The sequence below is a fragment of the Microcaecilia unicolor genome, chromosome 4, assembly GCF_901765095.1.
Source record: "Microcaecilia unicolor chromosome 4, aMicUni1.1, whole genome shotgun sequence".
Taxonomy (NCBI): Eukaryota; Metazoa; Chordata; class Amphibia; order Gymnophiona; family Siphonopidae; genus Microcaecilia; species Microcaecilia unicolor.
The window spans coordinates 23,305,695-23,333,409 of NC_044034.1; the positions used below are offsets into that span (position 1 = coordinate 23,305,695).

Genomic DNA, 27,715 nt, shown 5'->3' on the forward strand with positions numbered 1-27,715 from the left:
CATCAATAAAAATGATTGAATCACACACACACACACACACAAAAAAAAGTTGAAACACTCCCGATTGGTGTTACTTTAAATTTGAAGCTACCCCGCGGTAAAATTCTGTTAAGGTGCAGTAACTACAAATTTTACCATCAATATATATATAAATGGCGAGTGTCGTACTCACTCGCAAATGCGCAGTAGAGACCCTCTCTGCCCCGCCCCCGCGTCAATACGTGATGACGGGGGCGGAACAGAGAGGGGTCTCTACTGCACATTTGCGAGGGACACCGCCGTCGCTAACGCTCCCCCCACCCGGAGTCACCGCCGCCACCCACCTTCCACCAGGTCAGGCCCTCGCTCCGCTATTGAAACAGCGAGGGCACGCAGCACACAGCTCTACTGCTGAGCTGCCGTCGGCCTTCCTTCTTCTTCTCTGCCTGTGTCCCGCCCTCAACGACGTTACATCACACGAGGGCGGGACACAGGCAGAGAAGAAGAAGGAAGGCCACGGCAGCTCAGCAGTAGAGCTGTGTGCTGCGTGCCCTCGCTGTTTCAATAACGGAGCGAGGGCCCGACCAGGTGGAAGGTGGGTGGCGACGTCTCCGGGGGGGGGGGCGAACTCGGAGGGGGAGCGGCAGCGGCGAACTCAGCGGCGGGGGTGGGGGGCCTTTCTAACCTCCCCTTCCTATACTAGACCATTTTTACGGGCTGAACGGCTAGTGGTTTAATAAAAGGGCCCCTAAATTAGGTAGATCAAATAGTTTTTAAGGGCCTCTGCCATTGTCTGTTTCTCTGTGTTTCCAATTATTCTTTGTCAAAACTGAGTAGTGTGCCTAGGTAACTTTTCTGCCTCATAGCTTCAATTTGTTCTGTTTTTTTTTTTTTTTTTAGGTGGTACAGGATTACAATCTTCAGATGTTCGTTCAAGAAAACTCAGTATTTCACAAAGCACAACCCTTCAAGTTTCAGCCTAGTGACAGTGATACGGTAAGAGCGTTTTATCAGCTATGTGAATAGCACTCACAGCAGTGCAAGTTTTGTAATAATTGTGATATGGTCCGTTCAGTGTCAACATTCGTTAGATTTTGTTTTTGTATTAGATTGTGATTTTTGTAATTGTATAATGGAATTCTTACCTTGTGCAGCAGAAGTGTGCATAAGTTAACTCTGACTTTCTGTTTATACTCAATATTTCTTAAATTCACACAGATGGCCTTGTTTATTCTATGTGCATCTGCATATCAATATATATAAAAGGCGAGTGTCGTACTCGCAAATGCGCAGTAGAGACCTCTGCCCCGCCCCCGCGTCAATACGTGATGACGGGGGGCGGAACAGAGAGGGTCTGTACTGCTTATTTCTGAGGGAGAGACACCGCCGTCTGCTCCCCCCACCCGAGTCGCCGCCGCCAACCACCTTCTACCCAGTCGGGCCCTCGCTCCACTATTGAAACAGCGAGGGTCCGGGAACGCAGCACTGAGCTCTGCTGAGCTGCCGACATTGCCCTTCCTTCTTCTTCTCTGCCTCTGTCCCGCCCTCGACGACGTTACGTCACACGAGGGCGGGACAGGCAGAGAAGAAGAACGAAGGCCAACGTCGGCAGCTCAGCAGAGCTCAGTGCTGCGTTCCTGGACCCTCGCTGTTTCAATAGCAGAGCGAGGGCCCGGCCGGGTGGAAGGTGGGTGGTGACAGCTCGGGGGGGGGGGGGGCAGCGGCGAACTCGGCGGCGGGGGCGGGCCTTTCAACCCCCCCCCCCCCCCCTTCCTATAATAGCCCGTTTTTACGGGCTCAAAGGCTAGTATTTTATAACACAGGCATATGTGTTCAGACTTTAACCCTGGGAACACTTGTGCTTATTCCAGGTAATTTTATAAACTTCTGTTTGAGCTAAAACACTATTTTGCCTGCAGAAGAAATAATTTTATAAGCAGTCATTCCTTAGCATTCATATCAGGCCAGTCTAGAACATGTGGGTTATGTCCATCTACCAGCAAATGGAGACATAGAAATAAAGTAGCTTTGCACGGTTCACCCCTTAAGAACACTCTGTGGTCTTAAAATGCTCAGTATTTCTCTGTCTCTAGCAGATGGGACAGATGGGCCTGGCTGTTCCTGGATTGTTTCCGACAAGCTCCTGACTGTTCAGCAGAGGGATACCTACTAAGCTGGTTACTGAGGCAGCTCTTGATCGAGTTGGAGCAGAAGAGGTACCTCAGTTGAGGTTTTAAGCTCCATTTAAAAAAAATAAAAAAGACATAAATCAATTGAATTGGACCTGGAGCAGGGATAATACTCAGGAGTCCAAGTTCTTCCACCTTCCCTTTCCTGGACTAAGAAAGGAGCATTTTCTATTGCAGACCCTTTGGAGTTGAATAAGTTGCCTTTAAGAATTAAGAAGCCCGACTGCCTGTGTTTAAATGCCAGTTGAAGGACCATTTGTTGTGTTTGGCCTATCATGTGCCTGGAGAGCTGTGAATTAGTTGACTCTGGTGTTGCTATCTATCAACTACTACTACTAACTGACATTTCTAAAGCGCTACTAGGGTTACGCAGCGCTGTACAATTTAAACATAGAAAGACAGTCCCTGCTCAAAGAGCTTACAATCTAAAAGACAAGAGAACAATCTAAAGACAAGTGTACAATGTAGAGGACGAGTGAACAGTTAATCTGATAGGGTGGATAGATTGGGGCATTCTATATATCTCGAGCGGTTAGGCGCCGAAGGCAGCATTGAAGAGGTGAGTTTTAAGCAGAGATTTGAAGATGGGTAGGGAGGGGGCATGGCGTATGGGTAAAGGAAGATTGTTCCAGGCATAGGGTGAGGCAAGGCAGAATGAGCGGAGCCTGGAGTTGGCAGTGGAGCCGAGAAGGGTACTGAGAGAAGGGCTTTGTCCTGTGAGCGGAGGTTACGGGCGGGAACATAGGGGGAGATGAGGGTGGAGAGGTAGTGAGGAGCCGCAGACTGAGTGCAATTGTAGGTAAGCAGGAGGAGCTTGAATTGTATGCGATATCTGATCGGAAGCCAATGAAGTGATTTGAGGAGAGGGGTGATACGAGTATATCGGTTCTGGCGGAATATAAGACGTGCGGCGGCGTTCTGAACGGATTGAAGGGTTATAGTATTCCAGTTCGTCTTCATTATTGTAATTTGTTTTATGTTTATATGTATGTACTATTGTTCTGTGCCCAGGGTAAGGGCAGATTATAAATCATTCGAAGATGGACAGACAGCCACCTGTTTGCTTTAACAGCCATCGTGCCACCGTCCTGGTGAAAGGTGTGCATACTATGCTACAGTTCTTCCTAGACCAAGGAGTGACAAAATTGCTTCCAGAATCATCTGGAGAACCAGAATGTACTCCTATTATTTCAAAACTGAAACTTTTTTTAAAGTAATAGTGGCCGTGCATCCAGGACAGTTTTTAACAGCATTTCATCTCAGAAGGCTTGCCTAAAGTCTTCCTGTGAGCCACTCCATACACATAAGAACATAAGCATTGCCATACTTTGACAGGCCGAAGGTCCGTCAAGTCCAGTATCCTGTTTCCAACAGTGGCCACTCCAGGTCACAAGTACCTGGCAAGCTCTCAAAAGAGTAAAACAGATTTTATGCTGCTTATCCTAGAAATAAACAGTGGATTTTCCCAAGTCCAACTTAATAATGGCTTATGGACGTTTCTTTTAGGAAATTATCCAAAGCTTTTTTTTAAACCCTACTAAACTGACTGCTTTTACCACATTCTCTGGCAAAGCACTGATAAAGAAGGCTAAAAGAGAATGTGAGATACAGGTAGCCATCAAGCTTTTTCCAGTTGAGGTGTTCCGTGATCATATTTTCTCACATTAAGCCTGATTGCTGTGTTTTGGATCAGTTGTAAATGATGAAGCTCTTTCATCTAAGCTCTTATAAAAAGAATTGCAGTAGTCTAACTGCCTGATAATTAAATTAAAGAGTGTATTAAAATAGTTAAGTGTAGAGGGGTGCAGTAAGGATTTTATAGATCGGATCAGGCAAACTCTGTGGAAGGGAACGTTGCATCAACCATGAGACTTGAGGTCTGAACCTGAGCATTGCGTCGATAATGCCCAAGATTTATATGATGTTGGTACTGGAGTGGAGTAGGAGAAATAAGAGCAGTTTTGACTTGATTAGTAAAGAGTAGGCCTTTAGATTTCCCAGGATTCAATATAAAGTTGTTACCTTTAAGCCACTTTGTTATCTGTGTCTTTTGTTTTGGGACGAATAGAGGCTGATTTCCAGGTGTGTGGAGCATGTCCAGATGAGAGGCTTAAACTGACCATAGAGTGAATAACGGGAGTAAGGTGGTCAGGAACTTTTTTTTATTATTACAGATGGAATAGCATCATGTGGTGCTGTGGTCTAGTTCATACTTTTAATTGATTGTCCTAATTCTTCCAAAGAGAGAGAGTTGAAGTTACATAAAGTGCTGCTTGATAAGGAAGTGAAAGTTGAGGCAGATGATGGTGACCAAGACGTAGGTGACAGGTGTAATGCGTTTCTCGAAGAAATACGAGAAACATGTCTTGTATAGCCTATTTTTTTTTGTTACATTTGTACCCCGCGCTTTCCCACTCATGGCAGGCTCAATGCGGCTTACATGGGGCAATGGAGGGTTAAGTGACTTGCCCAGAGTCACAAGGAGCTGCCTGTGCCTGAAGTGGGAATCGAACTCAGTTCCTCAGGACCAAAGTCCACCACCCTAATCACTAGGCCACTCCTCCACTGTTGCTACTATTGGAGATTCTACATGGAATTCTATATGGGAATGTTGCTACTATTGGAGATTGTACATGGAATGTTGCTATTCCACTAGCAACATTCCATGTAGAAGTCGGCCCTTGCAGATCACCAATGTGGCCGCGCAGGCTTCTGCTTCTGTGAGTCTGACGTGCAGGACGTCAGACTCAGAGAAACAGAAGCCTGCGCAGCCTTCTACATGGAATGTTCCATGTAGAATCTCCAATAGTAGCAACATTCCATGTAGAATCTCCAATAGTAGCAACATTCCCATGTAGAATTCCATGTAGAATCTCCAATAGTATCTATTTTATTTTTGTTACATTTTTACCCTGCGCTTTCCCACTCATGGCAGGCTCAATGCGGCTTACATGGGGCAATGGAGGGTTAAGTGACTTGCCCAGAGTCACAAGGAGCTAGCTGCCTGTGCCTGAAGTGACCCATCTACGTAGCTTTGAATCAAACTGTTTAATTTAAATTTTGATTTAAACCTTTGTATTATCAACTACAATATTATTCTTTTCAAACTTGACTCTCTCTGAGATTCACTTGTATAGTGTTTCTTCTTAAAATAGGGCTATCCTTACAGCATAAGTATACCGTTAGCCTTATCACAAAAACCTTGGAATTTAATATATCCCAAAGATGGAATAAGCTTGGTACCCCAAAGTATATGTAGGGTATCGGTGTTCAGCTCATACTTCATTGGGACCAACCCACTGTGGTGTTACAACACAGGTGGATTTCTGTTTCCAACAAGTGCGAGTGTGCTTCCTTCCCTGTAGCTGCTCTCAGGCCTTTTGACTTGTACAGGATTCCTTTCCCCTTGCTTAATAAACTCAAAGGGGTAGAAAAACTTAACTACTCTCAATTTCAAAAGAGATATTTTTTTTTAAATTCCATATGAGTGTAACTTCACTCCAGCTGTTTTGTGTCCCTGAATAAATTAAAAGAATAAACTTCCAGTCATTCCTCTCATGAATACAGAGGCAACGCAAGGGTCTTGCTTTGATGCTGGCTTCCCTCAGCTGTTAAGTTTTTGTGCAGCTCCTCTGCAGCAGGAGTTTTAGCTTAGGTCAGGCCCCTGGCTTTGGACGCACTCACCAGATTGGTTTTCAGGTCACTCTCATTGGACGGTCTCTCTGATCAGCTCCTCCTATATCTGGACTCATGCAGTCTCCTTATCTCTGCAGCTTGCTAAGATTCGGGTACTTCTGTAGCTCTAGCTCTTCTCGTTTCCAGTACAGCCTCGTTGAACTTAGTCTTACCCACATCAGATCAGTGGTCTTGCTCACCAGAACTGGGCTTCCCAGTGGACCCAGGTCACTTCTGCAGTTGACTTTTTCCCTGCTAGTAACTTCTCACCTCCACAGGTCTTTGCTTCAGGATGAGCTACTGCTAGAGGGCTTTTCAGTTTATCACCCCTACTGTTTCTCAGCTCTACAGATCCGTGGTGATTGGCACGTTGAGATAAATTCTATATATGCCGCTTAAAAAAAATTGATGACGAAAAAAAATCGCTTAATCGTTATTCTGTAAACCGGGCCTAAAGTTAGGTGTGGTTTATAGAATAACGCTTAAACGTTATCGTTTCACGTAAATTTAGATGCCACTATGTGCACCAACGAAAACATGGTGCAAATGCCCATGTCTAAATTTACGTTCAGGCCTTTATTCTATAATTACGCACGAAACGGAAAACTTCATGTCCGTTCTACCCCAAACACTCATCATATCCACTTTCCATGCCCCCTTTTTTGGGCTGTACATAAATCCTAGGCACTTATCATAGCCTAAAGTTCGGCATCCAATTAAATCTAATTAGTGCCAGTTATTGACACTAATTGGCTTGTTATTCAGTTTAATTGTCCACACAAATCAGAATTACACCTGAATTTGCGCGCGCAATTTTCGTCGACCTTTATAGAATCGGGGGGGGGGGGGGGGGGGGTTAGTGCTTTGGGGGGCATCCTTGTATCTTCTCTAATCCTGTTCCTCTTCAGCTCCATGTGTATTTCTTTTTTTGCGTGGGCTTCCCTTAATCTTTCTTCTGAGTCCACTCCAAAGTTATTGCTCATCCTTTGAGTTTGCTTTTGGTGGGGGGGGGGGGGGGAGTAAAACTTTCTTCTGTAGGAGGTGTCTGAGGGGGTTCCGTTAAACTGCCAGATTCTCTTTTCCTACCTGTTACACCTAATGCTGCCAGGACAGCTGAGAGACTGAGCTGGGCCTGGGGCAGGACCACAGCCCCCCCCCCCCCCCTCCAGGATTGCTGGCCCCCCATCCCAGAATAGTCATCGCCGCCCCCCCCCCCCCCCACACACACACAGAATTGTCATTGCCGCCGCCGCCCCCCCCCCCCCCTCCCACACACACACACACAGAATCGTCATCGCCGCCTGCCTGAAGTACCTTGGTTGGCCCAGCTAGCTGCAAACAACACAACTCCTTCCTTTGCCCAGCATTGCCTGGTCCTGTGGCTGCTTTCCTTAGCTGACACGGGCTCGGTCTCAAAACTGAGCATGCGCGGCCTGAGGGCCTAGCCGCTAGGCAGGCAATGCAAGAGGGCCCGGCGCCAGAGTTTTCTCTCCTGCTCCTCTCGAGATCACCCGGGTCCCATCAGGAGCAGGAGAGAGAGAGACACCTGCGCCGGGCCCCTTCTCGGCGGCTATGGCTGCTGCTCATGGCTGTGCTGCAGTTCTGGAGCCTGGATTTTCTGCTCCAGTTTTCCGTGTAGTCAGTGGCGTACCAAGGGGGGGGGGGGGGGCAAAATCAGACTGAGACAGGGCAGCGCGCGCCGCGGCACCCACCCCCCCAGCGGCGTGCACCCGGGGGGTGCAGGCTAATATTGTGAGCCAGGCACTTTTTATGGTGGGTAGGTATTCCTCATTTGATCCACAAATTTTAATACCAATTAATACCAGGTATGAGATCTCCGAGATGAATGAACAGCATTTTTAAAGTATCTTGATGAAGGAGTCCTGGGTGACGCTACAGATAGAAGCTAAGTGCTTATGCTTAAGTAAAAGAAACAAAAAGAAATAAATAGAAAAAAATATTGATTTAACTGGTATTAATTGGTATTAAAATTTGTGGATCAAATGAGGAATACCTACCCACCATAAAAAGTGCCCGGCTCACAATATTAGCCTGTGTGGTGGTGATAGGAGAATCTGAAGGATCCTATACCGGGGGGGGGGGGGGGGGGGAAGAGGTGTCCTTTCGCTGGGGGGGGGGGGGTCGCGCTGTACCTGGGAGCGCGCATCGGCAATCCGCCCCGGGTATCAGCTAGGGTCGGAACGCCACTGCGTGTAGTCCTTCTTCTCTGATGCTGCTGCTTTTATTTGCTGTGAGTGTCTTTCCCCGTTGCTGCTTCTTAGTCACAGCTGCCTTTTTCCTCTTCCCCCTTCTATGTCACTGCCTTTTTATCACAGCTGTAGCATCTGATCTCCTGGGGCTGCACCTGTGGGGGTCCCACAGCTCCCTGCCTGTTGTGAACTTTACAACACTGGTCGTCCTCTATTGCAGCTATTTCTTCTGCTCCCTTAGCTGTTTCTTTCCTATCCCTGAGGCCTTTATGGCATCTGCTGCTGCATCCTTGACTGCTCCTGTACTGGCTGCAAGTCTCTTGGGGAAAGGGGGAAAGTAGATTTAATAGCCACAGATTGCATTATTGTGATGCTGTTTCTATAGTGTTCACACTTACATAGTAGAAACTAGACTGAAAGCTATTTTTGGAGGAAAATATATATTCAGCTTCGTTTTAGAAAGCATATAGAAGTCAGGATTGAGATATCTAGATCAGAATGTCTCTAGTTTCATTAGTATTCAGCCAATATAGAGGCTGTCCTAAAATATAGACCTTTGAAGTCAGAATGATTGAATATTTTAACACCAAACAGAAAGGACTTAACAAGGATCTGGGGTTCCTAACCCATTATAAACCATAAAGCTGTATTTCTCTGTTGATCACCCTCCCCTCACCTATCTACACCCATCCTGTTAGAATATCAATGATATGCTTTGATGTCCCCATGCATACCTCCGACCCACCCCCATCCTCCCACCCTGTCAGACTGTCATAGTAATGCTTGAATGTTTTCACTTATATACACTGTCAGCTAGCACATTTGCTTATTTCCGATCTGAGGAAGAAGGGCAACCTTCGAAAGCTAATCAAGAAATGTATTAAGTTATGTCCAATAAAAAAGGTATCATCTTATTTTCTTTTCCATGTTTTATTTTGTTTGATTTCTATAGATTCTACATGGAATGTTGCTATTCCACTAGCAACATTCCATGTAGAAGTCAGCCCTTGTAGATCACCAATGTGGCCGCGCAGGCTTCTGCTTCTGTGAGTCTGACGTCCTGCACATACGTGCAGGACGTCAGACTCACAGAAACAGAAGCCTGCGCAGCCTTCTACATGGAATGTTGCTAGTGAAATAGCAACATTCCATGTAGAATCTCCAATAGTAGCAACATTCCATGTAGAATCTCCAATAGCAGCAACATTCCATGTAGAATCTCCAATGGTATCTATTTTACTGTCATAGTAATGCTTGAATGTTTTCACTTATATACACTGTCAGCTAGCACATTTGCTTATTTCCGATCTGAGGAAGAAGGGCAACCTTCGAAAGCTAATCAAGAAATGTATTAAGTTATGTCCAATAAAAAAGGTATCATCTTATTTTCTTTTCCATGTTTTATTTTGTTTGATTTCTATTGATAACTAAAATATAGGAGAAATGGACATTATGTGCCAAGTGTGGGCACATATTCAGAGACTGATTTCCCTTGACAGCTTTGCAGGGGGGTGGGGGGAAGAGACAAAAACTGGGGGATTTAAGGGGACAACCTCCCCTAATCCCTACAGTAGAGTGCTGCTCAGTAACGTTCACTAAATCTTAAAATGCTTAGTAGCAGGTATGGTGGAGGAGTGGCCTAGTGGTTAGGATGGTGGACTTTGGTCCTGGGGAACTGAGGAACTGAGTTCGATTCCCACTTCAGGCACAGGCAGCTCCTTGTGACTCTGGGCAAGTCACTTAACCCTCCATTGCCCCATGTAAGCCGCATTGAGCCTGCCATGAGTGGGAAAGTGCGGGGTACAAATGAAACAAACAAAAAAAAACTCCTGACATCAGTCATCTAGGACAAACCATTATGAAATGGGGCACTAAAAGTCTATCAACTTGTTCTGCCCAAAATACGCCCAGACCTTGTCATTTGCATACACTTAAATTTTGAGACATGCATTTCCTGGCTTTTTAAAATGAGGTCTTAGACGTTTACGCAGGATAAATATTTCTCCAAGGACAAGCAGGACAAAAGATTACCACAGATGGGTGATGCCACCAACAGAGCCCTGGGATGGATGCCGCCCAAAACAGTCCTGAAGCCTTTGATAGGCCCCGCAAGTACGGGTGGCTTCCCACCAGATAGTCCCCATTTGGGACCGTCAGTTTGATCTTTTCTGCAGTTGATCAGACAAATTTCCTTATGTCTCTGACACGCAGTTACTACTTTGTTTTTTTCTGTCTTCCTGCACTTCCCTGTGCATAGCGGGACCTTTCCGTTTAATTTTTGCTTCTGCAGTTTTTCTGGTGTCCCAGAAACCTTCCAACGGTTTCAGTTTCAAAAAGTGTTTGAGATGTGGAAGGACCATGTCTGTGACTGATATTCTCAACTGGTGCCTCGGACCTGATCATTTGCCCTCTCCATGTAAACTCTGCACTAAAATACAGAAACGCACACAGAAGAGTAGAGGCCTAGTGCGAGAAATTTTTCAGTGCGCAGAAGTCCAAGGCAGCAGAGGCCCCAACCCAGATTTATTTATTTATTTTATTGCATTTGTATCCCACATTTTCCCACCTATTTGCGGGCTTAGTGTGGCTTACAATACATTGTGAATGATGGAAATACAATGTGTTACAGTACAATTATGGGTTACATTATGAGGAGTTGTGGGAAGACAAAGTCAAGTCAAAACAACATTTAGAGCGTAGAAACTATGGAATGTTACAATGGGGAAAAGATAGGGCGATAGAACAATAGCACGAAAACCTTAAGGTATAGCAATTTTATATGTGGGTGGAGTATTCGGGGTAAGAGAATTTAGAAGAAAGTGTATTGATGCATTTCTGTTAGTGTGTATGGACTTCATGTGTTTTGATCCTTGCAATAAATTTTCTCAAAGAGATAAGTCTTTAGTCGTTTGCGGAAGTCGGTTAGTTTGTAGATCGTTTTCAGGTTGCGTGGTAGTGTGTTCCAGAGTTGCGTGCTCATATAAGAGAAGGTTGATGCATGTAGTACTTTGTATTTTATGCCTTTGCAGTTAGGGAAGTGGAGATTGAGGAAAGTTCGGGATGATCTTTTAGCGTTTCTGGGTGGTAGGTCTATTAATTCAGACAGATACATAGTAACATAGTAGATGACGGCAGAAAAAGACCTGCACGGTCCATCCAGTCTGCCCAAGAAGATAAATTCATATATGCTACTTTTTTATTTGTACTGTCCTCTTCAGGGCACAGACCGTATAAGTCTGGCCAGCCCTATCCCCGCCTCCCACCACCAGCTCTGGCACAGACTGTATAAGTCTGCCCAGCACTATCCCCGCCTCCCAACCACCAACCCCGCCTCCCACCACCAGCTCTGGCACAGACTGTATAAGTCTGCCCAGCACTATCCTCATCAGATGGTATTGGGAGCTCCCTTGCAAGCTGGAGATGCACCGACATGGAGGTCTCCATCGTCCTTGACATCAACTGTCATTAGTGCCCACTCGGGCTGAGAACCCTGTGAGAATTGAACTTTATCTCTATCAGTACCAAGGGATCTCAATGCCTTTAAAGAAACACAGGGAAAATAAGATCAAGATATTAAAGAATGCATATTCTCATGCGTTCCCTGTTGTCTGCCCATTAACCAGAGGATTGACTGCTGCTGGAAATACTCTCTCAGGCATGGTCAGCTTTTGTCATGCATTATGACAGAAAATCTTTTAAATAAAACCCGGTAAAGGGATATCAATACTGTGAAATCTAGGAACACAAGCTTCAGTTTTCTTAGAGATTTTAAGTTTCTCTTCAGATCCTTGCCAATATTATTTGCAGGACTTTTTATCTTTTCAATCTATTTGGAATTATTCCTCACTTATGTGTCCCTGGGGTAATAAAAATCTCTCTGTGAACTGTATTCATAATGCACATCTGCTTTTATGACTTCCTGAACATACTTGCTTACTTGAACATTAAATCTTTCTTTTTTGCACACTCCCATTTCCACATGAGGACAGGGAAAAAAAAAAACCAGCATAGGTATTTCCTGCAGATTGTCCCTAACACAAGTAGAAACAACACAAAATTTACCCTTTCACACCCTGATTTGGTAAAAGGTTTATGCTCCATCAAATTGTTTTGACTTCCCTTGTGCAAGACTCAGCATTTTGTGGTTGCAGCAGGACTACAAAATTTATTATCTGTAGAGAATTAAATTGTTTCCACACACAACAAATAATATGGCACCTGAGGGGGTTGATAGCCCATGTCTGTTTCTGCTGTGTCTTACCAAGATATGCACGATCAAATATGTATGCTAGCATTGGAAACCTGATAGTAAACTACGTATATTTTAAAGAATTGTATCATATCCCTCCATGAACTCGTGACATTTTTTATTTTTGTCACTTTTTAAATTGAAATTCTGATAGGGTTGCTGTCATTATAAACAGCACTGTTTCCAGTATTATTTTGAGATTTGTGGAGGAGTGGCCTAGTGGTTAGTGTGGTGGACTTTGGTCCTGGGGAACTGAGTTTGATTCCCACTTCAGGCACAGGCAGCTCCTTGTGACTCTGGGCAAGTCACTTAACCCTCCATTGCCCCATGTAAGCCGCATTGAGCCTGCCATGAGTGGGAAAGCGCAGGGTACAAATGCAACAAAAATAAAATAGATACTATTGGAGATTCTACATGGAATGTTGGAGATTCTACATGGAATGTTGCTACTATTGGAGATTCTACATGGAATGTTGCTATTCCACTAGAAACATTCCATGTAGAAGGCTGCGCAGGCTTCTGTTTCTGTGAGTCTGACGTCCTGCACGTATGTGCAGGACGTCAGACTCACAGAAGCAGAAGCCTGCGCGGCCACATTGGTGTGACTCTGGGCAAGTCACTTAACCCTCCATTGCCCAGGGTACAAATAAGTACATGTAAGCCACATTGAGCCTGCAATGAGTGGGAAAGCGCGGGGTACAAATGTAACAACAACAAGAAAAAAAGCTACAGATTCAGAGCGTTTTTAATTTCCACTCTGCATTTATTTTATATTATCGGCAGCAATTTAATATCACCTTATGTCAGTTTATGCAGTTGTAATATAGTTGGGGAGTGATCTTTCTCATCTGTGCCCTAAAGAAAATAAGGTGCATTCCAGACATTAGAAAAAAATGTATCCAGGCTATCTGCCACAGTGTAGTGGCTGCAAAGTACATTGGGATTTTATTTTGATGATATGTGTTTTATGGAAATATAAAATACTAGGGCTGTATATAACACCGTTCACTGAAGCGAGTGTGTATGAACAACTTGAAAATCTAAAGCTGGACAAAGCCATGGGACCGGACAGGATCCACCCCAGGATATTAAGGGAGCTCAGAGAGGTTCTGGTTGGTCCTCTTAAAGATTTATTTAATAAATCCTTGGAGACAGGAGAGGTTCCATGGGATTGGAGAAGATCGGATGTGGTCCCTCTTCATAAAAGTGATGATAGGGAAGAAGCTGGAAACTACAGGCCAGTAAGCCTCACTTCAGTTATTGGAAAAGTAATGGAAGCGATGTTGAAGGAAAGGATAGTGAATTTCCTGGAAGCCAATAAGTTGCAAGATCCGAGACAACATGGTTTTACCAAAGGTAAATCGTACCAATCGAATCTCATTGCATTCTTTGACTGGGTGACTGAAGAATTGAATCAGGAACGTGCTATAGATGTAATCTACTTAGATTTCAGCAAAGCTTTCGACACGGTTCCCCACAGGAGCTCTTGAATAAACTTGACAGGCTGAAGATAGGGGACCCAGCGTGATGAACTGGATTAGGAACTGGTTGGCGGACAGACACCAGAGGGTGGTGGTAAATGGAATTTGCTCGGATGAGGGAAAGGTGAATAGTGGAGTGCCTCAGGGATCGGTTCTGGGGCTTGTTCTGTTCAATATATTTGTGGGTGACATTGCCAAAGGGTTAGAAGGTAAAGTTTGCCTTTTTGTGGATGACACCAAGATTTGTAACAGAGTGGACACCCCGGAGGAAATGGAAAACGTGAAAAAAAGATCTGCAGAAGCTAGAAGAATGGTCTAATGTTTGGCAATTAAAATTCAATGCGAAGAAATGCAAAGTGATGCACTTAGGGAGTAGAAATCCATGGGAGACATATGTGTTAGGCAGTGAGAGTCTGATATGTACAGACGGGGAAAGGGATCTTGGGGTGATAGTATCTGAGGATCTGAAGGCGACAAAACAGTGTGACAAGGCGGTGGCCGTAGCCAGAAGGTTGTTAGGCTGTATAGAGAGAGGTGTGACCAGCAGAAGAAAGAAGGTGTTGATGCCCCTGTACAAGTCGTTGGTGAGGCCCCACCTAGAGTATTGTGTTCAGTTTTGGAGGCCGTATCTTGCTAAGGATATTTAAAAAATTGAAGCGGTGCAAAGAAAAGCTACAAAAATGGTATGGGATTTGCATTACAAGACGTATGAGGAGAGACTTGCTGACCTGAACATGTATACTCTGGAGGAAAGGAGAAACAGGGGTGATATGATACAGACATTCAAATATTTGAAAGGTATTAATCTGCAAACAAACCTTTTCCGGAGATGGGAAAGTGGTAGAACTAGAGGACATGAAATGAGGTTGAAGGGGGGCAGACTCAAGAAAAATATCAGGAAGTGTTTTTTCACGGAGAGAGTGGTGAATACTTGGAAAGCCCTCCCGCGGGAGGTGGTGGAGATGAAAACGGTAACAGAATTCAAAAATGCGTGTGATAAACATAAAGGGATCCTGTTCAGAAGGAGTGGATCCTCAGAAGCTTAGCGGAGATTAGGTGGCAGCACCGGTGGTTGGGAGGCGGGGCTGGTGGTTGGGAGGTGGGGCTAGTGCTGGGCAGACTTCTACAGTCTGTGCCCTGAAAATGGTAGATACAAATCAAGGTCAGGTATACATATAAAGTAGCGCATATGAGTTTATCTTGTTGGGCAGACTGGATGGACCGTACAGGTCTTTTTTTGCTGTCACCTACTATGTTACTGAATATTCGATTCGGCCCTGAATAGTGCCCCACATAGTGATTTAAATTCGAATACGAATAACCCGAGACTCTGCTAAATCCTACTGAAATAAACACTTCATCTCTGATTTTAGATTGCTTCTTTTATTATTTATGTTAAAGCTCAGTATTTGTATTTGGCCAAATAATAATTTTTATTATAGCGTATTCGGCCGATTAGTAAAGTATGCCGTTCGGTACAGCTCTATAAAATACTAATTAATTAGCACCCTATTTATTAAAAGAGCAATAAGACTCTGCAGTTTCTGTCCGTTAATTGCCAAAACTGATTTGTTTATTATTTGAAATTAATATACTGCCTTATCTGATACATAGGAGGGAGGGGTTCACAAACCAGAACTAAAACAAAACCTAGAAAAGAAAAGCAAGTAAGTAGGACGGGAAGCAATCATTCAAACAAGAAGGGAGGGAGCAGAGGTTAGTAGATTGCTTGCCGACACCTCAACTAAGCACAGAGAGCCGAAAGTATATGTCAAAAAGTCTCTTTGAAATAATAAGTTTTTAAGCAGGGCCTTAAATTTGGAAAAAGGTTGTTCAAAGATAAGGTAATTAGTCATTCCATAGTTTTAGAACTAGAAAGAAAAATGCTGAATGTTTTATAGACTTGTAGTGAGTTTACTTGGGAAGTAGGAGAGAATAAGGGGATGAGTATCTAGAGATCAAATGGGGTGCGTGGAGGTATGAAGGAATAGGCGACAAAAGAGGAACACCTGTGTGTCAGGCTTTGAGGTAGACATAGTGGAGGAGTGGCCTAGTGGTTAGGGTGGTGGACTTTGGTCCTGGGGAACTGAGGAACTGAGTTCGATTCCCGGCACAGGCAGCTCCTTGTGACTCTGGGCAAGTCACTTAACCCTCCATTGCCCCATGTAAGCCGCATTGAGCCTGCCATGAGTGGGAAAGTGCAGGGTACAAATGTAACAAAAATAAAATAGATACTATTGGAGATTCTACATAGAATGGTGCTACTATTGGAGATTCTACATGGAATGTTGCTACTATTGGAGATTCTACATGGAATGTTGCTATTCCACTAGCAACATTCCATGTAGAAGGCTGCGCAGGCTTCTGTTTCTGTGAGTCTGACGTCCTGCACGTACGTGCAGGACGTCAGACTCACAGAAGCAGAAGCCTGCGCGGCCACATTGGTGATCTGCCAGGGCAGACTTCTACATGGAATGTTGCTAGTGGAATAACAACATTCCATGTAGAATCTCAAATAGTAGCAACAGTGGAGGAGTGGCCTAGTGGTTAGGGTGGTGGACTTTGGTCCTGGGGAACTGAGGAACTGAGTTCGATTCCCGGCACAGGCAGCTCCTTGTGACTCTGGGCAAGTCACTTAACCCTCCATTGCCCGCCGCATTGAGCCTGCCATGAGTGGGAAAGCACAGGGTACAAATGTAACAAAAATAAATAAATAAGACCTTGAAGCAAATTCGGTAGTTCACTGGCAACCAGTGTAATTTAAACAAAAGTGAGGTGGTGTGATCATGTCTAAGGGCATTACGTAGGAATCGTGCTGCCGGATTCTGTAAATATTTTGAGTCATTTGAGCTATGCCAGCATAAACAGAATTGCAGTAATCAAGCTGAGAAATCAAAAATGTAAAGTCTAAACTGTGTAAAGTGGAAGCTTCAAGGAGACTGTGTAGTGAGCGAAGTTGATAACAATGCCTGAAATCCAGATTTCAAGACCTTGGAGATGTGTTTGTGAAAGGAGAGCTCAGAGTCAAGGGTAATTCAGCTGGCCACTTTGGTTTTTTTTTTTTTTTTTTTCTTTTTTTTCCCCCAGGATAAAAGATCTGTGTTGGGGTGTTCTCATGCACTTAACACAGAGTAAATTCTATTGCTACTCGTTAACTGCATTGCAAGTAAAACATAGTAACATAGTAAATGACGGCAGATAAAGACATGTACGGTCCATCCAGTCTGCCCAACAAGATAAATTCAATACTACATGAATCACAGTCAGGTTTTTGCCCCCTCCACAGTACTGAAACAGTACTAATCACTCTCCTAGCCAAATTCAAACAGGAAATAGCAACAGGCAAAATTATCCTCCTCCTCCAATTCGATATGTCTAGATTACTAGACAAATTCAGGATCGGTGGAAACATGCTTAGCTGGATCAAGAACCACAAGAACATACCAAGAACATACCAAGTAAAATCAAACTCAAGCATATCACCACCGTGGAGTACCGAAAGGATCACTGCGATCACCGATACTTTTCAATCTAATGATGACCCCACTAGCAAAGTCCTTATCCAACCAAGGCCTCAACCCCTCCATATATGCAGACGATATCATAATATACATTCCGTGCAATACCAAACTGACAGAAATCACCAATGAAATCAAGCTCAGTTTGAACATCATGGACTCATGGGCAAATGCATTTCAACTAAAACTCACTAAAGAAAAAAAACTCATTGTCTCCCCATAAGTATCAACACCCCAGATTACACCCTTCCTACATCAGACAGCTTGAAAATCCTCGGCATTACAATAGACTACAACTTAACACTAGAGAGCCAAGTGGCATCCACAACAAAGAAAATATTCCACTCAATGTGGAAACTCAAACGCCTGAAACAATTCTTCCCGAGGGAAACATTCCGCAACCTGATACAATCAGTGGTGCTAAGCCACCGTAGACTACTGCAATGGAATTTATGCAGGATGCAAAGAACAAGCCTTAAAGAAACTCCAGACCGCTCAAAACACGGCAGCTAGGCTTATATTCGGAAAAAGACGATTTGAAAGCGCAAAACCCCGCCGTGAAAAACTGCACTGGCTCCCAATCAAAGAACGCATTGCCTTCAAAATCTGTACCCTGGTCCACAAAATTATCTACGGAGAAGCCCCGGGTTACATGACAGACTTGATCGACTTACCAACTAGAAACACATTAGAATCAACACGTTCATATCTAAATCTGCACTACCCAAGCTGCAAAGGACTTAAATATAAATCAACTTACGCATCCAGCTTCTCCTACATAAGCACACAACTATGGAACGCATTACCAAAAGCCTTGAAATCGATGTGATGCAGTTAGCTCCACCTCTTCGGGTGGGGTTAACTGAAATGCACAATCCCTGCCCTTTCTCCGTCTGTTCCATCCCTCCTTCAGCATTAAGGCCCAGATGCACAAAACCTAACGAGCCCACAACTTGCGTTTTAAACTGGTTCCAGCCAGTTTAAAACGCAAGTAGTTCACCCCGGGCATGCACTAAGGGCATTTTCCCTGCCACGGTAGCAGGCAACGAAAACGGAATGCAAATGATTGAAAAGCTATTATAATGAGCTGCACTACCGTTTTTCTGATTCCCTTACCGTAGGAACCCTAACGAGGTGTCTGACCTCTTGTTAGGGCTCCTGTGAGGGAATCGGAAAGGAAAAGGGCCCCCAAAAAAGGTAAAAAAGAAAAAACAAAAAGCAGGGAGCGCATGTGAGGGGCATCCTTTAAGGATGTACTCTCCCTGCGCTTGTGAGAGACGTCTTTTTTTTTCGCAGTTTTTTGCTCTGCCGGCGCTCGTGTTTTTTTTCCCCCTTCTATTTAGTCTTCGCCGCGCCACTTACCCCTCCACAGCGAAATTTTTCTATTTTCCTGGTTGCCGGAGAATCGGGACATCCCTTTAGATTAGGCTTCTCTTCCTGGTCTCTTCAGCCAATCAGAGCGCGTTTCGCTGAGAACAGCCAGCTAAGCCCGCTTTGATTGGCTGAAGAGACCAGGAAGAGGAGCCTAATCTAAAGGGACGTCCCGATTCTCCGACTCAGGTACCGAAGGACTAGAGAATGCAAGTGAGCTACAGCGAGTAGCTCATTTGCATTCCCTATCGTTGATGCATTCCCGTTCCCTACCGATTCGCTATGGAATCAGTAGGGAATGGGAATTACCAATGTCTTTAATGCATCTGGGCCTTAGTCTCTCAGCGGCCCTCCTTGGCACATCAAAATATGATGTCTCAATTCCTATTTCTCTGTTCTATCTAAAATGGGGCTTCCTGCATCTTAAGCTTCTTCTCACTTAACAGTAGAACTGAAAAAAAAAAAAAGAATGAATTGTGAAGTTCCCCTTATCAGTCATTTTGTGCACAGCAGTAATGCTTGATAGGTAGCTGAATATTTCATGTTTTCATATTCCCTCTTGTATTGTTTATTCAGTTTCATGGTTTTATATTTACCAAACTTTTTCACTGGAGCTTTCCACCAATCTCAATATAACATAGTAACATAGTAGATGACGGCAGAAAAAGACCTGCATGGTCCATCCAGTCTGCCCAAGACAAACTCATATGTGTATACCTTACCTTGAATTTGTACCTGTCCTTTTCAGGGCACAGACCATATAAGTCTGCCCAGCAGTATTTCCCGCCTCCCAACCACCAGTCCCGCCTCCCATCACCGGCTCTGGTACAGACCGTATAAGTCTGCCCTCCCCTATCCTCGCCTCCCAACCACCACCCTCTCTTCCCCCCAACTGCTCCGCCACCCAATTTCAGCTAAGCTTCTGAGGATCCATTCCTTCTGCACAGGATTCCTCTATGCATATCCCACGCATGTTTGAACTCCGTTACCGTTTTCATCTCCACCACCTCCCGCGGGAGGGCATTCCAAGCGTCCATCACCCTCTCTGTGAAAAAATACTTCCTGATATCTTTCCTGAGTCTGCCCCCCTTCAATCTCATTTCATGTCCTCTCGTTCTACCGCCTTCCCATCTCCGGAAAAGATTCGTTTGCGGATTAATACCTTTCAAATATTTGAACGTCTGTATCATATCACCCCTGTTCCTCCTTTCCTCCAGAGTATATATGTTCATGTCAGCAAGCCTCTCTTCATACGTCTTGGAACGCAAATCCCATACCATCCTCGTAGCTTTTCTTTGCACCGCTTCCATTTTTTTAACATCCTTCGCAAGATACGGCCTCCAAAACTGAACACAATACTCCAGATGGGGCCTCACCAACGTCTTATACAGGGGCATTAAAACCTCCCCTGTATGAAATTGTTCATTGTATTATAGACAGTAAACCGGAAAAAAATGGTGTTATAGCTGTGCTACTCCACTTTTAAAGGTAATAAATAGAAAAAAGACAAAAAAAAAACCCTTTTTTTTTTTTTTTTAATCATTTATTTATAATTTTTTCATTTTACAAGGATCACTTGCAAAACAGTAAAACAGAGATGATTGTACATTAAAACAATCTCAACAAGATAAATGGATTTTATACAATCTTTCTCAGACCACAAAATAAATAGGGAGAGTGAAACAAGACAAGGAGATCAATTTAAGCAACAGCAAACAAAAGAAAACGTGGTATTAACCCGATTATCCCCAGTTATTATTTATCTAAATCATTATTCCACATTGATCATCTGGTTGGTTTCTTCAAGACCATAACGGTGCATAGTCCATCAATTTCATTGGAAACATACTTATTGTCCAATATTAGTGAAAGTAATACACCTGATTTCATTTTTTTTCCCTTTTAAAACCAGAAATTGTTTAACAATACAAACCCTTGAATCTCCAATCCAATTCCCGCTGATTAAAGTAATCCCAGTTTCACAGGCTCCACTCCTTTTGAATTAATATATTAAGAGGAATCATTTCAGAGGAAAAAAAAATACTTTTTTTAATTAAACTAACTTAGTACGTTTTTTTGACTCGAAATACTCTGTTTATGAACAAAAGGTGACAAATATCAGAATATATAAGTGAAACATAAGACCATTCCAATGGCGGTCTAATAGGGGTTGGGGGGGGGGGAGGTGAGAAACAGGGAGAGATGAATTGATCAGAGGGTGACAAAGCAGTATAATTTTATGGTTTGTCTTGGTTTCCTATCACATGATAAAACCATAAAACTATACTGCTTTGTCACCCTCTGATCACCAATTCATCTCTCCCTGTTTCTCATCCCCTGTACATTCCTTGTAGGGCAGTGGTTCCCAAACCTGGCCCTGGAGGTACTTGATGTTACTTTAATTGTGCCATTGGAATGGTTTTATGTTTCATTTATATATTTTATATCATTTGTATATTCTATTTGTCACCTTTTGTTCACGAAGAGAGTATTGCGAGTGAAAAGACCTGCTAAGTTTTAGTGATTTGATATCCTGCTTTTTACTATAAGTTTTAAAGTGGGTTACAACAAAAAATAGCATGATTTAAAAAATACATTGGAATTGAAAAAAAAAAAAACACCCATTAAATTCAACTGAAAAGTACAATGTTTTAACCAGCACTAAAACTTAACTAATGAGATGAATAGACGTAAGTGACAAAGAAAATGCATAACCCTCCTCATTCTTTTTTTCTTTTTTTAAACAAAATTCACCATTGAAAATCTGTGCTCCGTATGTGTTCTGCTGTGCACGGAGTATTTACCTAATTATATTATTCAAGTCATAGGTGATCATTTATTTAATATACCACCCATCAAAAAAAAGCTATTTGAGTGGAGGAGTGGCCTAGTGGTTAGAGCACTGCTCTTGGCATCCAGAGGTGGCCGGTTCAAATCCCACTGCTGCTCCTTGTGATCTTGGGCAAGTCACTTAACCCTCCATTGCCTCAGGTACAAACTTAGATTGTGAGCCCTGGGACAGAGAAATATCCAGTGTACCTGAATGTAACTCACCTTGAGCTACTACTGAAAAAGCTGTGAGCAAAATCCAAATAAATAAATAAAGATTCTAGAATTCTAAAGAATAACAAGATTCCATGCAGAATTTCAAAGTGTAGCAACATTCCATGTAGAACCCTAAAGAGTAACAAGATTCCTTGGGGTGGAGGAGTGGCCTAGTGGTTAGAGCACCAGTCTTGCAATCCAGAGGTGGCCGGTTCAAATCCCACTGCTGCTCCTTGTGATCTTGGGCAGGTCACTTAACCCTCCATTGCCTCAGGTACAAACTTAGATTGTGAGCCCTCCTGGGACGGAGAAATATCCAGAGTACCTGAATGTAACTCACCTTGAGCTACTACTGAAAAAGGTGCATGTAGGCTGGAGTTACAAGAAGGGAGGAAAGAAAAAGATTTAGTTTTGAGTGATGTCTTTTTCAGTAGTAGCAGAAGGAACAGTAGGTATTTTCCTGTCCTGAGAGGGATTAAAATCTTAAATTTATACCTGAGGCAATGAAGGGTTATGTGACTTGCCAAGGATCAAGAGGAGCAGCAGTGGGATATGAACCTCGTCTCCCTTGGTGCTCTAACCATAAGGCTACCCCTTTACTGGGCATTATTATAGTTCATTCTTTAACTCCTGTCTGACTGGCCCAAGTGATATTGCAGGTTCTTTTACTGGAGAAGAAACCTACACAGAGATTGAACTCTTTCAGTATCCCTCCTTGAGTGTGTAGGAGTCACTCTTGCATTAGTAATTAATACCTATTCTTCCTTATAAGTCTTCCTCTCGCCTTGACTACTGCAACCTACTCCTCACTGGTCTCCCACTTAGCCACCTATCCCCCCTTCAGTCCGTTCAGAACTCTGCTGCACGCCTTATCTTCTGCCTGAACCGATACACTCACATCACCCCTCTCCTCAAGTCACTTCATTGGCTTCCGATCAGATACCGCATTCAATTCAAGCTTCTGCTACTAACCTACAAATGTACTCGATCTGCAGCCCCTCCTTACCTCTCAACCCTCATCTCCCCTTACGTTCCTACCCGTAACCTCCGCTCTCAAGACAAATCCCTCCTTTCAGTACCCTTCTCCACCACCGCCAACTCCAGGCTCCGCCCTTTCTGCCTCGCCTCACCCCATGCATGGAACAAACTCCCTGAGCCCATACGCCAGGCCCCCTCCCTGCCCATCTTCAAATTTCTGCTTAAAGTCCACCTCTTCAAGGTCGCCTTCGGCACCTAACCTCTACACCTCTACCCAAGAAATCTAGACTGCCCCAACTTGACATTTCGTTCTTTAGATTGTAAGCTCCTTTGAGCAGGGACCTTTTTGTTTATTTTGTACAGCGCTGCGTAACCCTAGTAGTGCTCTAGAAATGTTAAGTAGTAGTATAAGTCGACTTCTGCAACATGGAGCCATAAAACTCAAATCTGAGTCTCCCGTATATCAGCTGAGCCATGCAGTTTTGGTGCTGGATATTTTTCTTTATATCCACAATGTGATTTCTCTGTATGGGACTGAGAAAGGACCTTATCTGGAACGTAGATACTCAGCCTGAAATCCTGCAAACTTGCATTCCCAGCTTTATTCTTCTTCCTAGCTTTCACATTAACACAAAGGCCTCTTCCTCTCTACTTTCCTTGAACTACATGTTATTTAAAAAAGGAAACGAAAAAAAAAAAAGGTGCTAAACCAGCAAAACAAACTTTCAAACAATAAAGCAAATAGGAGCAAATAGCTGATGTGCAGTTTTTAAGTACATTGTATTTCCTGTTTTTTTTTAGATACCAGTCTGCTTATGCAGGATTACCATATCCTGAAACGTATTGGCAAGGCTGTACTTGAATATCAGTTTAGTCTTCTTAACATGTTAGTTGATGCTGCCTCTGTTTATGGTCTGTATTAAATAAGGAATCATGGAAAATACATGCAACGAATGCTTTAAATATCTTCTACCTACCCTAAACAAAAAAAAAACTACACCAGCATGAAAACTGTGAGACTGTTCCACACATTCACCATCACTACTACTACTAATATTTGACATTTCTAGAGCGCTACTAGGGTTACGCAGCGCTGAACAGTTTAACAAAGAAGGACAGTCCCTGCTCAAAGGAGCTTACAATCTAATAGATAAGAGTGAGACAAATATAGGACAATCAAGCCATTGTGACATCACTGATGAGGTTGGCTCTTAGGCATTGGTGGAATGAGGCATTATGACATCACAATGTCAGCTCTGGTTAAATCACTGCTATATGTAATACTACTACTACTACTTAACATTTCTAAAGCGCTACTAGGGTTACGCAGCGCTGTACAGTTTAACAAAGAAGGACAGTCCCTGCTCAAAGGAGCTTACAATCTAAAGGACGAAATGTCAAATTGGGGCAGTCTCGATTTCCTGAATAGAGGTTAGGTGCCGAAGGCGATGTTGAAGAGAGGTGGGCTTTGAGCAAGGATTTGAAGATGGGTAGGGAAGGGGGCCTGGCGTATGGGCTTAGGGAGTTTATTCCAAGCATAGGGTGAGGCAAGGCAGAAAGGGCGAAGCCTGGAGTTGGCGGTGGTGGAGAAGGGTACTGAAAGGAGGGATTTGTCTTGAGAGCCAAGGTATGAGGGTAGAAAGGTAAGGAGGGGCTGCAGATTGAGTGCATTTGTAAGTTAATAGGAGAAGCTTGAACTGTATGCGGTACCTGATTGGAAGCCAGTGAAGTGACTTGAGAAGAGGGGTGACATGAGCATATCGGTCCAGGCGGAAGATAAGACGTGCAGCAGAGTTCTGAACGGATTGAAGGGGGGATAGATGGCTAAGTGGGAGGCCAGTGAGGAGTAGGTTGCAGTAATCAAGGCGAGAGGTAATAAGAGAGTGGATGAGAGTTCGGGTGGTGTGCTCAGAGAGGAAAGGGCGAATCTTGCTAATGTTATAGAGGAAGAAGCGACAGGTCTTGGCTATCTGCTGGATATGCGCAGAGAAGGAGAGGGAGGAGTCGAAGATCGAGGTTGCAGGCAGATGAGATGGGGAGGATGAGGGTGTTATCAACTGAGATAGAAATAATTCTTTGTGTAAAGAAATAGATAGAAGTACTTCTTTGTGTAAAGAAGTATTTCCTGAGACTGCTCCCCCTCCCTTTCACCCTCATCCTATAACCCTTTTTTGTCCATTGCTTTTTTTTTTTTTTTTTTTTTTTAACTTTCCTACTACCATTCTCCTGACAACTCCAAGATGCGAGCTCCCATCTTGACAAAATTTTCCTGAAGTCTAGGATTCTTGCTTTTGAATGAACATTCATAATCTGGGCCTTAATGCCTAAGTTTGTACCTGAGAGAGTGGCTGATAAGGGTCAAGTCAGGATATCGTTATAAGGTTTCTCTTGCTCCGAGATGACACCTGGACTTACATATTGCAGTCTCATACCCAGTTTTTCTGAGATAGTCAAGTTACTTCTTCAAGCTAATGCAATAGAACTCGTTCCATACCAGAGACGAATCCAGGGATCTGTTCCAGGCATTTTCTCATAAAATTCAGCGTGTGCTCTTCAGATATCGTTCATCAGAATATTCCGCACACTATCTGCCTTCATGTCCTGATAGAGCAGGTTCTGGCTTCCTAGAATCTGATTGTTTTTTATTTCAGACCTCCAGTTTGTGGGGAGGTTTTTGTAATTTTTTTTTATTTATAAGACTTAAATAAAAATTACAAGTCAAACCACTCAAGAAATACAATGAAGACTTCTTACAAATATCAATTATATACAGTAACATAATGGAGGATGAGGGAGGATTGCTGGGATATTGTATATTAGGTTATATGCATTTCTATGAAAAATTGTATATCAATGATACTGTTGGATATTTTGGTTTCAACAAAAATGATGTAAACATACCATATAAGAATCATGAGAAGAAAAGCAATATCAAAAGAAGCCTGACATTGCCACAAAATAAGCAACAATGAGGTATAAAATAAAGGAGATTAAAAAAAAATTAAGAAAAGACAACCAGAACAATTCCCAACATCAAACATGAGTAAGCTGAATCATAATATATCATTACTGGTCAACTCCTTTAGGTCCAGAAAAAATCTTAGATGGTCAGGTACAAAAAGAAAAATACTTTAACCCAAGGTACTTCACTACACATTTACATGGATACAGTAGTAAAAAGGTCACTCCCAACTTATTTGTCTCATAGCCAAGAATTCTTTATGCCTGTCCTCAGTAGATTTTGTTTCCATGAGGATATAACCAAACACGCTGACCACAAAAATGAGATCCAGGTTTCCTAACATAATAGAATTCAAATCTTGTTAAAAGATCCTCAGGAACTTAACCGAGATTGGATAGCAGAGCTGGTAGTGGGAGGCAGGGCTGGAGGTTTGGAGGCAGGGATAGTGCTGGGCAGACTTATACGGTCTGTGCCAGAGCCGGTGGTGGGAGGCGGGGATAGTGCTGGGCAGACTTATACGGTCTGTGCCAGAGCCAGTGGTAGGAGACAGGGATAGTGCTGGGCAGACTTATACAGTCTGTGCCAGAGCCGGTGGTTGGGAGGCGGGGATAGTGCTGAGCAGACTTATACGGTCTGTGCCCTGAAGAGCATAGGTACAAATCAAAGTAGGGTATACACAAAAAGTAGCACACATGAGTTGTCTTGTTGGGCAGACTGGATGGACCGTGCAGGTCTTTTTCTGTCGTCATCTACTATGTTACTATGTAAGAGAAAGTTTACAGAGCAGCACGATCGTTCACTTAAGAGAGAGAAATATTTCCATGTCACTTCCTTGAGTGTCCACTAGTCTTTGTACTTTTGGAACGAGTAAAAAATCAATTTACCTCTACTCGTTCTACACCACTCAAGATTTTGTAGACCTCAAATATCTCCCCTTGTCCGTCTCTTTTCCAAGCTGAAGAGCCCTAACCTCTTTAGCCTTTCCTCATACGAGAAGGGTTCCATCCCCTTTATTGATTTGGTTGCTCTTCTTTGAACCTTTTCTACTTCCGCTATATCTTTTTTTGAGATACGGTGACCAGTTCTGAATTTAGTACTCAATGTGCGGTCGCACCATGGAGCGATAAAGAGGCATTATAGTATTTTCGGTCCTATTCACCTTCCCTTTCCTAATAATTGCTAGCATCCTGTGTGCTTTTTTGGCCGCTGCCACACACTGAGCAGAAGATTTTATCTTCAACGACACCTAGATATTTTTCTTGAGTGCTTAACCCCAAGGTGGACCCTAGCATCAGGTAACTAGAATTTTTAAGTTGTCAGATATTGGGAGGGATGTGCCCATGGTGTTGATGTTTGCAAAGCGTTCAGTATTGTGGGATAATGGGTGTATCAGATAGTGTGTGTTTTTTCCTTGTTTAGTTTGAATGATGATGCCCAGGATTTCATTATGTTTGTTCTATCCGCTATCCTGGGCGCGATTTTGTGTAGATTCTTTTTGAAAGGGATGTATATTGACAAGTTATTGACATATATAAGGGGGTTGAAGTCTTGTTTCAATAGTGTTCGGGCAAAAGGGACCATCATCAAGTTGAATAACATTGGTGAGAGCGGCGAACCCTTGGGGACTGCACATTCAGTTTTTCGTGTAAGAGAGAGAGGAAGATGCCTTTACTTGATAGGATCTAGTAGTCAAGAAACCGAGGAGTCATTTGGGTACCTTCCCTCCAATGCCAATTTTGTCTAGTATTCTTTTGAGAATTTGATGCGTTTGATATGTCAAAATTGTAGTAGAAGAATGCTTTTTCCTTTTGAGATTTCCTTTTTGAGGTTAGTCAATAGTGTAATCAGCACTATTTCGGTGCTGTGGTGAGGTCTGTTGCCTGACTGGGATTCATGTAGTTTGGAAATTCGTTAATTTAGTTGGTTAGTTGGTTGGCCACTATGCCTTCCATTATTTTCATTGTCAAAGGTATGGATGCCACTGGCCTGTAATTCAAGATGTCATTGATGTTTTTCTTGGTGTCCGGGATTGGTGTGAGCAGTATGTTGCCTTTTTTC

At 43.3% G+C, this 27,715-nt stretch overlaps 1 protein-coding gene across 2 annotated transcripts in view; it reads left to right on the plus strand.

The window, feature by feature from the left end:
• FCHSD2 (FCH and double SH3 domains 2) overlaps positions 1 to 27,715 on the plus strand; it is a 324,668-nt gene that overhangs the window by 213,517 nt on the left and 83,436 nt on the right. For both annotated transcript variants that reach the window (XM_030200031.1, XM_030200032.1), the window contains exon 10: positions 880 to 975. In XM_030200031.1, the coding sequence (XP_030055891.1) occupies positions 880 to 975 (96 nt within the window). The remainder of the gene's footprint in view (positions 1 to 879; positions 976 to 27,715) is intronic.